At 50.0% G+C, this 12,184-nt stretch overlaps 1 protein-coding gene across 3 annotated transcripts in view; it reads right to left on the reverse strand.

The window, feature by feature from the left end:
* cep89 (centrosomal protein 89) overlaps positions 1–12,184 on the reverse strand; it is an 86,707-nt gene that overhangs the window by 9,072 nt on the left and 65,451 nt on the right. For 2 of the 3 annotated variants that reach the window (XM_064312252.1, XM_064312251.1), the window contains one exon: positions 11,993–12,162. In XM_064312252.1, the coding sequence (XP_064168322.1) occupies positions 11,993–12,162 (170 nt within the window). Of the gene's footprint in view, positions 1–10,761; positions 10,813–11,992; positions 12,163–12,184 lie in introns of all 3 variants that reach the window. The other variant, XM_064312253.1, reaches the window with a different exon arrangement.

Here is a 12,184-nt window from a genome sequence, read left to right on the forward strand (position 1 = left end):
TGCACACACACACACACACGTATACACACACACACACACACACACACACACACACACACACACACACACACCACTATACACACACACACACACACACACACACACACACACACACACACACGTATACACACACACACACACACGCACGTGCTTACATACACATGCAAACAAATGCATACACACACATACGCGCACACACACACATGCATACAAACACATATGTGCACACACACACACACACACACACACACACACATGCACGTGCTTACATACACATGCAAACAAATGCATACAAACACATATGTGCACACACACACACACACACACACACACACGTATACACACATGCAGTTTTGGTTGAACTGCCCGTTTAAGCATCTTGTCATAGCCGGCAGGTCATCAATAAACTGATAAAGGTGCAGGGTACACAATTCAAATCTGTTCATGAGTACCAAGTGAAAACGTCCGGTGGATTATAGCAGTCCACAAAACATAAGCATGCTGGAACTGAAATGCCATTTTTCATTCTTCTTCACCAAAAAAAGGGGACAGCACAGAATCTGTGATAATGTTTTCCAAATTATGCCCCGGCAGTGTCTGGACTTTTAATGCAAGCCATCTCTCAGCCGACAGCAGTTTGAGGCCATTTCACGTTATGATCATGATTTCGCATCATTATACAGTGCAGTGAGGATCTCAGACACCTGAGCAGAGCTGCTACAATCTCGTAAATGACAGTGATGTGACCAGAGCTGGGCAGACAGCAAGCACTTTCTCATTAGAACAGACGCAATTACACACTTCTGGATGAGATCACTGTTATGACCAGGTATCCAAAGCACCCAGCAGCCCAAAGTGTGCTGTACACCCGTACCTGCTCAGTAGTATGCAGCGAGACCACAGCAGCCCAAAGTGTGCTGTACACCTGTACCTGCTCAGTAGTATGCAGCGAGACCACAGCAGCCCAAAGTGTGCTGTACACCTGTACCTGCTCAGTAGTATGCAGCGAGACCACAGGAGACCAAAGTGTGCTGTACACAAGTAACTGCTCAGTAGTATGCAGTAAGACCACAGGAGACCAAAGTGTGCTGTACACAAGTAAATGCTCAGTAGTATGCAGCCACCACATGCCTCACTGTGGCCTCCTTTAAACGCTAACATATTACTGCTGGAAACAACACGGCTGCCTTGTGTTTGTCAATATCTGTGGCAATTTTACTTCTGTAGTGAAATTCAACACCAACTCAGCACAACAGATTGTATGAATGGGAATCCAGAACATTAAAGTGCCAGCATCAACGGTTATTTATGTATTTACTTCATGCTGAACTCCCCCATGTGCCAGTGCCACGCATTCCACCTGACACTCCCAAACCTTTGCTACGTTTGGGAGTGAGACGCTGAAAAACATGGCAACCGTTTCCCATTGACATGCAGGTCTGTTACATGCCGAATTTGTAGCAGAAGCTCCCCTGGGGGGGGGGGATAAAAACAAACAGAGCCAGAGAGACGTCGTGATGGCAATTCTCAGTTCCTCACTTCGCTCTGACAAGCAGCAGTCCCAACAGACGGGTCCTCCGGAAGACATCCGAAAACAAAACTAGACCTGGCAACATAAACTGTGAAACAAGCACGAGGCAGCGCACACAGGTGAGCGTTCCGAGCTACAGAGCCACTCATTATCCCACGGCCCAAATTCAGCTGCCACGGCAACATCTTTAGCCTACGCGCCGCGATGCAATCAGAAACCAGGCTCACTTCCTGTGATCGATGAGCGCGACCTTTCGACGAAGGACCCGGATGAAAAATGACTTTTCAACAGTAGCCCAAAAGGAGGCATTAGACATCTCGGCATAAGCGAGCAGCGCAGATAAGATTTCGTTCTTTTACGCGGGATTCGTCGGGCCCTTGCAAAAACTTGAAGATCACAATGATAAATATGGAAGAGCTGAGGATCCGGACTCTCTTAACCGAACGGAGTTCGGGCCCCACGTGTCGATTATCGCTCTGGGCCCCGGAGCCCGCGACCGAACCGCCACGAAAAAAAAGACCCAAAGGACGAAAGCGTAGTAATTACTGCCGCAGGGTGTTACTGCGCTATAGCGGGCGCGTAATTAAAGCTCCCTTTCATGTCCCCATCAGCAGGGCGGGAGGGGAAGGATAAGAGTTAGCATGCCGCTAGCGCGTACAGCAAGGGGCCACTGGCGCGTCAGAAGAGCTGGCTGTGCATGCCGCGGAGGTAAGGAGGATGAGTAGGCGGAGCGTGTGTTCGGCAGGAGGGGGGGGCAGGAGGGCGTAGGTGGGGCTGGGCGGGGCGGTGGGGCAGGGGCCGGGGCACAGGGGTGGGGGGGGGCACATCACACACACACTGGGGCTGTGCCCACACCCTGAAGAGCCCACACATCAGATTAGCATAATAAGAAGCGCTCTGAGATTAATGCAGCGGGAGGTCCACCACAGCCTGGAACTTCCTCCTGAGATTCGCCCCCCCAAATACCCCACCAAACGCACACCGCATTAACATTTACCCCCCAAATACCCCACCAAACGCACACCACATGAACATTAACACTGCTTGACATTTCAGTCACAAATCTCTTTTCCTCAGCTCAGGTGTTTGCATAATCTCTCTGTGTGACGCCCTGCAGACCTTCTGTAATATATGCACACATTTCTATCTGCCTCTGTGGAGAACACAAAAAAGTGAACTGCACAGCCTGGGCGGGTGGGTGGAGACTGGGGGTGGGTCTGGAGGACAACACCGAATCTGTGAACTACTGAATAGATACAGCTGCAGTCAGACAATGTTCCAAGAAAATACAGAGGGAACATGGCGCTACCCATGAAAATGATTTATTTTTAAATTACATTCATTTGGACAAAAACATAGTTTGAATTTAACGCTCATAATCCAATGCACAAAAACAGATTTAAAATCTAAAGCCGGAGAGAAGAAAACTGGAATATTTTAATATATTTTAATTTATTCCTTCAAGCTCACGGTCCTATACTTGACAGTGAACACATTTCCCCCCAAAACAACGGCCAAAACAATAAAGGAAGATAAAAGTCACTCGATTCCGAGTCGTCCTGTTCACAGAAATACAGACAGTCACAGGTAAGCCGGCGGTGGTGATCACATAATCCCCCAACCCCCCCCCCCACACCCCCACCCCCCCTTCGCCCGCTCGCTGGAGGAGCTGCGCGCAGACGAGTGAGCCACTTCCCCGCCGGGGCCTCTGACGCAGGACAAAGCCTCACTGTGAGGGACCGACTGCAGCTGGACATCACCGCAGCGTGGGGGTGGGGGGGGGGCGGGGGCGTGGGGGGGGAGATTAAAGGAGCGGGCCCACCACACCGAGAGCATCGAGAGGAAAAAAGGACGGGAACACAGAAGCGCTCACACACACGTTTCGTAAAAAGTCTGCACCCCCAAGTCCTGTCTGACCTCGCCAGCTGTGTGCAGAAATAAAGCGGGTTCGTTATTCTGGGCCAGAAGGCATAACGCTGCATTATAACACCTGCCATAAGCACACATTCACCCCTTCTCTGAACTTCAGGATTTATTAATCCCACGTGTGCAAGTTAGCACATACACAGACGGCAGAATGAACTCCTGCTACGATATGTGAATATCTGAAAGAACTCTGAGCTTCCAAAGTTCCAAAACAAGTCAGTGAAAGAAGGAAACGTCTACGTCATGTGACCTCGTCCTAACTGCTTCACCACTCCTGGGCTGTGAAACTAGACACCGACAAAACCTGAGCTTTACAAAAACAAAATGAACAGGAGAGACGCTTTGCCCCACAAACATGTATTCACAGATTAAGTCTTATGTATCGTTATAAAATATGTAAAAAAATTTAAATGAATACCGTGAATTATGCTGCCTAAATATTTGAGCTCCTGTTTCAGCGCAAGCAGTAGACAGTCATGATCTGAATAAAACAGGGTTTAGTGTTTCACATTCGCTAATATCACCCTTTCCCACAGCTCCAGGCATGAGCAATGTATGGCTCTTTGAAAACACCAAATCAGAATAAAGAGAAATAAGCACTGCACCTAAAACTTTGCTTTGTTTAGATTTACCGCGTGCGTCTTTCTTAAGTGTTCATACGTACACACACTGAGCCCCAGTCAGGTCACTCGCCCGTTTATAAGTCAAGACCATTCACTCGCACTACTGCCTCAGGTAAGGCCCTCAAAAACGATGAGATTTTCCACACGTGGTGCAAGAAGAAAAATAATTACAGTTTAGGGAACTGACCTTGCAGCACAAAGGTTGCAGGTTCAATTCCCAGCCAGGGCACTGCCGCTGTACCCTCGAGCAGCAGACTTAACCGCACACATACTGAAATATCAAGCTGTATAAACGGATTGGCAGGAAAAATGCCATCCGTTTAATTCACCGCGGATAAGAGTGTCTGCTAAACGCCAAACTGGCCTGGTTTACTGTGGTGGGAAAAAGGTTAGAAATCCCAAATGTACTGTATTGAAAGAATATGAACTCAGTAATCAGTAATTAACATTAATAAAGTGGCAATAAGTGCCATATTTCTGCTGGACTATCTTTAGGATAATTCGTAGAACACAAAACACCATTCCACAGCCACAAAAAATGAACCTCCCCCCCCCCACCATTGATTCTCCCATTTTTTGTCATCTGCAAATGTACTCCGCCCTCCTGTCCCCACACATCTCCACACACTGCAGCCAAGCATGCACACTCCTCCAGTATGCACACTCCTCCAGCATGCACACTCCTCCAGCATGCACACTCCTCCAGTATGCACACTCCTCCAGCATGCACACTCCTCCAGCATGCACACTCCTCCAGTATGCACACTCCTCCAGCATGCACACTCCTCCAGCATGCACACTCCTCCAGTATGCACACTCCTCCAGTATGCTCGCTCGTGAGCCATGCCACAAGCCACACATAATACTGCAGGAGGCCATCACCCACTGCAGCGGCTGTCCTGCAATTACGGTATCACTAGTGGGCTGAAACCGGGCCTGACTTAAACCCACCTCGCGCTGGGGGATGGAGCCAATGGCGTTCCACCGCTGCGGAGCCCTCATCCTAATTGGCTGAAAAAGCCCAGACTCAAACAAGTGATGTCCAGGCTATACAGCTATGCATTTCTTCTAGAGCACTAGCTCAAAAGTACATTGGCATTGTCCTATCATTGATTTAACCTCACTGCCATCAGGTAAGATCCACAGAAGAATAGAATAGAATAGAATACAATAGAATAGAATACAATAGAATACAATAGAATAGAATTTTATTGTCCAACAAAGGCTGGAAATGAGTCTTTGGTCTCACCTCAGAAATAGAAAATACATACATCAATCGACTGACTGCAGCTGGGACACAGGATAATTATAGATGTCTTTTTGGCTCAGTGCTCAATCATAAGCCACCTTTTCAATAATCCTACATCTCACCCAACCATGAGGCCGAATTAATAGCACAGAACACATGAGCCTGAGCAGAAAGCACTCTGGCGGTGATATGTGCCTCAGCTCCTGATGAAAGGACTTCGGTCCAATATTCAACATGCAGCTAAATGAGCTCTAATACTGAAACCCTTTCCACAACAAGAACAAGCAGAAAAACCCAGAATGCACAGGAATATTCTGAGCGGATACACCGAAGATCTGGTGCCCTTGTTGAAGTACATTTAGGCATTTTACGAGACAGCAGTGACTCAGACTCTTAATTACTCCTGGACTGGAGCACGGAGCGCACATTATTTACAACCCTCTTACCTCTTTATGTTTTGGGGGTAGTGGCGAACATTTTGTCCAGAGTCATTATGCCAAGTCATTATGCACAACGCCTGACACCTAACATCTAATACATCTCATCCTCCATTATTCCCAACAGAAGGTGGGGAAATTAGACCTACGAGGGCAGAAGAGGACTAAATGAATGCAAAAAATAAATCTAAAAGAAAAAATAATCAAAATAAAAATGGCAAAAAACATCACTGTGCAAAAAAATTCAAATGACACACTAATCTATTAAAGGCTAGTTACTCAACAGGTTCATACAGCAGCTCATTACAGCTTTAGTCCACAGTTAAATCACACAAGTCTGCTTACGGTCGTGTTGAAGATTTGCCCAGACCGTGCTAAACAGATTTAACAGGCTTTTTACCGGGGGAGGGTACATTAAGCTTCCGAAAGAGGCATCTTTTCAAAAAGAAGTGCTGTCAACGTCAGTCATTAAGGAAGCAAACCGCTACGTTGGGCCACAGCTCCACAGATGAGGTTACGCGTTATTGTGCGAAGCCAACAACCGCCGCACACACACACAACTCTACGGGCTCCGGTTTGGGATGAAGCGTCTCTTTCTGTCCAGGCTTTTGTAGCGGAGCATTTACCACCAATTAAAGGCCCCCCCCCTTCCCCACGGGAGTGGATAAAACCCCTAACGGTGCAATCCAGGCCCGGGCTGCATCGGCTCGGCTACAGGCTGCGCAGGCTGCGTAAAAGCGGAGAAAGCGCGGCGAGGCTAATGGCCTTCATCCCTCCGACGAGCGCAGCGCCTGTCACGCGTCACGCAGCCGAAGGGGGGCCAGCGACGGAGCGTCAGACATTACGCTGGAGTATTCCAGCGCTCGGCGCGTGAGGTCCATGCGTTAATGACCGCGCTCTCCAGGAGGCAGTGTGACAGCTTCCTGAGCAGCGCTGGGTCTGAGGCACAGCGGCGTGGCGAGGGTCTCACCACCGGCATCGGGACGCTTTCATTAAATTCACAACGTGGAGAATAAATCTCGGGTTTTGCAGGTCCTGTGCAATTCCGGCGGCGGCGCAAGCCATTATCGGACTGTTTTGCCGAAAGATAACTTCAAAAGCATAACTTCCTCCCATGAGCTTTACACAGTCTTTTTTTTTGGGGGGGGGAGGCAGGGGGCTAATCAGAGGCCACGCCGAGGCGAGAGTGAAATCATTTCTCCGGAGAAGAAGGCAGGAGCGTAGTCCCGCTTCTACAAGCCGGCTGAAATGTAGGTCACGGCCCGGCGCTTCTGAGCGAACATTAGCGGTAAAATGTGCTGACCCCCCCCCATCCCCCCCCGCCCCCCCAGCCCCTGGAGGAGCCCGAGACGGGCCCCGGCTCCACAGCTGGGGCTATCTGATAGGGCGGGCCGGAGACCAGACGTTTATCTGCGCGGCGCACAAAAGCAGCGCTTCAGAGACAACGGCCCCCTTTGTGCCGCCCCGTCCTTCACTCTCAGCGGGGGGGGGGCCCGCCGGGGGAGCCCAGCGCTCTCCCATGGCCCGCGCGGGCACGGGGGGGGGGGGCACGGGGGAGTACGGGCGGGGGGCGGAGGGGCGGGGGAGCAGCGCCTCCTCTCCGATATCGAGCAGTCCTCCCGGGGCCGTGTGGAAAATCACTGGGAGGATCGGTGAGAAAGAAAATGGCCCGATCAGTTCAGTCATTAAAAAAAAAAAAAAAGATGTTGGATCCTTTTCTGGCACCTGTGTGCTGTCAGGGGCACTTCTGAGCACCTGACACCGGTCTCCATGGGAATGGGACAAATATCAGGTAAATGTGAGGGCACAAACATATCACCAATATATTATCAAGGTTGCCATGCAATATGGATAAAACCATGGTAACCAGGGAGACATGAAACCTATGGTAAATGAAAATATCATGGCAACGGCATTGTGTACTAGCTACTGAACACAGCTGGGAACCTGGGACAGTATTCACACAATTGTACCATAGAAAGTTTCTGTAAAACCAGCACACTTCAGAAAACACTACGCTGTATAAATGGCCAAGAAGTAGAAAAGAGCCACAAAGGAGAAGGAAAGTCCTTCAGCAAATAAACACTGTGAGGTAATGCACTGCAGTAGTATGAACGTGGGCACTGTGTCACCGTCTATCACTTCCTTAGCAGGAGTTTAAGAAGGGCCTGCAGCACATCCAGCAGGAGCAGCTCACTACAGTTTCCTGCATTAGTACTAATACCAATAAATTTACTCGAAAATGTTCCCCTGTTCCCACCGGGGAACTCAAACACAGGCCCAAGCACAGTACAGTCCAAACTACCGTACCTTATGGAGGGATGATATCTTTACTGTATACACACCTGGCACAAGCTGCCTTAGCTGCGCGGCGTCGCTCCATGTGCTGACTGGCACCCGATATTTACCACCAGATTTACCACCAGACACCACTCAGCAGGTCACACTGACAGAGCCATGAGTTGAACAGAAGGGAAGGTCAGCTGCGACGTTTGAGGGAAGGTCAGCAGTGGCGTTTTGAGGGAAGGTCAGCCGCGACGTTCGAGGGAAGGACAGCGGTGGAGTTTTGAGGGAAGGACAGCGGTGGAGTTTTGAGGGAAGGACAGCGGTGCCGTTTCGAGGGAAGGACAGCGGCGGCGTTTCTAGGGAAGGACAGCGGTGGAGTTTCGAGGGAAGGACAGTGGTGGCGTTTCGAGGGAAGGACAGCGGTGCCGTTTCGAGGGAAGATCAGCCGCGGCGTTTTGAGGGAAGGTCTGCCGCGGCGTTCGCGGCACAGTCGCCGCATGTAGGGCACCGCAGGCAAGCTGTCGCCAAACTGGGGCAGGACGGGCGGGGAGGGGCTCCGGGTCACGGCACAATGGGCACAATGAGTAAATAACAAAACCGCGCGTCACTTTAATGAGCCTAATGACTGAGGCGCGCAGTCAAAGGCGTAACAAAAAAAGCCACTGAAAGCAAGTCAAAATCGCCCTGAGCCAAACCCAGGAAGCCATTTACCGACTGACAGCATGAGAAAGAAACGCGGAAGCCCAATTTAGAGAACGAGGCGAAGAGGCAAGAGTCTCCTGAGAATCTGTGTCGACAAAAACTCTCCTACTTACTGTACCTGAAAACAGGGACACGTTTTCTGGGGGAAAAACAAACGCCATAAATACTGTATCAGCTCAGCGATGCAATTTCCATTCACTTTTGAAACATCAGCGGAAGCGTCTGCTAAATGAATGTAATGATGCAATTTCCATGTCACTATTAAGAAACTATCAACGAAGTTGTTTAAAATACAAAACGTTAGTCAGCTTCGATACTATGAAGTAAATGACTTCATCTTAAATGACAAACACTTATTTTCAAGAAATGACTAAACTTACTATGATCAACGTAAGAGTGTTTGGATGAAGAAGATGGTTTGAGGGTTCACTGGTGGTGTGAAGGAGACAGATTTTAAAATGGTGTGATAAAAGGAGAATAACAGATGGAGAGAAGGGAGCTCTACATCTGGAGGGATGTGACAGTGTGGAGAGAAAGTAGTTCAGCCGCAACGCGCCATCGCTGTCGCTGTTCCCGTTTCTGTCCTGGAACGCCCCCCCCTCCCCCCTCCCAACCCCGCTCCCCCCCCCCAGGTCTGTCTGGCTGCTTTCGCATCGAGCATCCAGACTGCTGTCACATGCTCCCGAGGGCTCCCTAGGGTGGACAGACAGCGCCACGGCCCAGCGACGGTCTGCCCCGCCCGACACCCAGCTGAGCCGCGGGGAATGAGCCGGAAAAGAGCAGACACGCTTCCCAGAATGCCCCACAACCGGACTTTCAACACCTCGGGACAGCTGGCCCCTGCTTGACTAGATCCTGCCATGCCACAAGTCCTCATCTCCCTTGAGGAGATGGACCAAGTCCACATCTCCCTTGGGAGATGGAACAAATCCAGGTCTCCTTTGAGGAGATGGACCAAGTCAACGTCTCCTTTGAGGAGATGGACCAAGTCAACGTCTCCTTTGAGGAGATGGACCAAGTCAACGGCCCTCTTCAGGAGATGGTGCAAGTCCAGGTCTCCCTTGGGGAGATGGAACAAGTCCAGGTCTCCTTTGAGGAGATGGACCAAGTCAACGTCTCCTTTGAGGAGATGGACCAAGTCAACGGCCCTCTTCAGGGGATGGTGCAAGTCCAGGTCTCTCTTGAGGAGATTGAACAAGTCCAGTTCTCCCCACGTGGACTTGGACTTAATCTCTCTGCAGATGAAGCCTTGGCTCACCCCACCGGTCGGCAGTGAAAGGGATACTCATTCAGAAAACAGGTGGGCTGGCCTCAGCTACGCAGCTATGCAGCAGGTGCGGGGGGGGGGGGGGGGGCAGTTGTGTCTGCGAGACGCTGCTGTGGGGGTGTCCGCTTCCCTCTGGCATGGCGGGTGACTCAGCACAGTCAGAGCCAGGCCCGGAGTTCATCCCTCCAGAGCACAGAGCTTGTCACACTGCCACAGCAATCAGGCCCTGCCATGTCAGACCTGCACCAAAGGCCAGAGGAGGAGGACCTGGGGGAGGGGCCTGGAGAAGACCTATGTCACAGAGCTCACGAGACGCCACCCAAGCCTGTGGTACTTACATCATACTGCCCGTCTGTCATCACTTAGACAGAAATAAGTTTTTTTTTTTTTTAAAACACCAAGTAATATGTTACTATGAGTACATGAGATGGCAACATTTTCAGTTAGACATTTCAAAACAGCTATAAACTTCACAAGTTGATAAATTTCGCTTGGGTTAATTGTCAAAAACAACCCCCTCAGGTCAGTCCTTACCATTTACTCTGCACTTCCATTGCAAAGCCCTGTCAAATGAAAACTGCAAGGCACCCTACAGATAATCCTGGCAGTCGATAATCCTTCTCCTGTCCCCAGCCCTTGAACACGGTGTACACTGATACTTGTTAAATCCTGGTACCCACCTTCTGGAGGGCTGAAGATTTGGGGGGGGGGGTCTGTCAATGCTCACAGAGGCTACTCACTCAACAGCCAATCATTCAGCTCTTCAGTCAGCTTCAGTCCCTGCTGTGCTTCTTTGAATAGGGATAGAATCCAATTAAATTTCTCTTTTGTTTTCAGTTGAATTTTCCAACACAAAACCTTTCAAGTAAAAAAAACAAAAGCTATTTTACTTGAGCTGCCACCTATTTGAGAAGCTACCCCCCAAGCAAATCTTCCATCTCTCACTGCATGGCTGTCTGAAACCTGACAAACAGAACAGACATCAAGAGGCTTTAAAGATTTCCTGTTTTGCTAGCATCGTGAAAGACATTTACCCAGACAGAGCTTAAATCAAAAGTAATTCCATCAGAACTCCAATGTAATTGGCCCAGCTTTGCAAAGCCGGACAGTACACATGCTATTTCCCAATTTGTGTACAAGAGACAACGCAACACAAAATGAATAGTCTCTGCCCCAGAATGCGTCACCCTAACCTGGAATGGACATTAATTAAGCTTTATGGAGATTTCAATGGCAAATTAAAAAAGTTTGCTGGTTTTTAAATAGCGCACTCAGACAAATGCATTTTTCTTTGAAGACTCGATGCGTGTAGAAATGAGAGCAGGGGAAGAGGCGGGCGGGGACTGAAGGGGGATTAAAAGAGCAGAAAAAGAGAGAGCATGAGAGGAAGAAAGGTGGTGGGGGGAGGGAGCGAGAGTGAGCGAGAGGGTGGGGGCACATCAAACAGAGTGTGAAAGCGAGCGAGAGACAGAGACAGAGAGAGAGAGAGTGTGTGTGAGAGAGAAAAAGAGAGACAGAGAGAGTGTGTGTGTGAGAGAGAAAGAGACAGAGAGAGAGAGAGTGTGTGTGTGTGAGAGAGAAAGAGACAGAGAGAGAGAGAGTGTGTGTGTGTGTGAGAGAGAAAGAGACAGAGAGTGTGTGTGAGAGAGAAAAAGAGATAGAGAGTGTGTGTGAGAGAGAGAAAGAGACAGAGAGAGAGTGTGTGTGAGAGAAAGAGAGACAGAGAGTGTGTGTGACAGCGAGAGCAAGAGAGAGAGAGAGCGTGTGTGTGTGTGACAGCGAGGGATACAGAGAGAGCGAGAGAGAGACAGGGAGAGACAGAGAGAGAGAGAGAGCGAGAGTGTGTGTGTGTGTGTGTGACAGCGAGGGAGAGAGCAAGAGAGAGAGAGAAGCTGTGCAGTTTATCACCGCCCCTCCGCTCCCACCGGTGGCCTGTAATTGGTTTGTTTTGCCCGTGACTGGCTGGCTCACCTTTTCTGCTGCAGCGCTCCGTCCAGCGCTTCCTGCTTGTCGCGCAGCAGCCGCTGGAGGTGGCGGATCTCTCTCTGGTAGGACGCTGCCTTTCCGGCGAAGTCGTCCTCCTGCTCCAGCAGCCGGTGGCCCAGCACCCCCAGCCTGGCGGCCGCCTGCTTTTTGTACACCTGTCGGAGCGGGACGGGACAG

The sequence above is a fragment of the Anguilla rostrata genome, chromosome 16 (assembly GCF_018555375.3).
Source record: "Anguilla rostrata isolate EN2019 chromosome 16, ASM1855537v3, whole genome shotgun sequence".
Classification (NCBI taxonomy): Eukaryota; Metazoa; Chordata; class Actinopteri; order Anguilliformes; family Anguillidae; genus Anguilla; species Anguilla rostrata.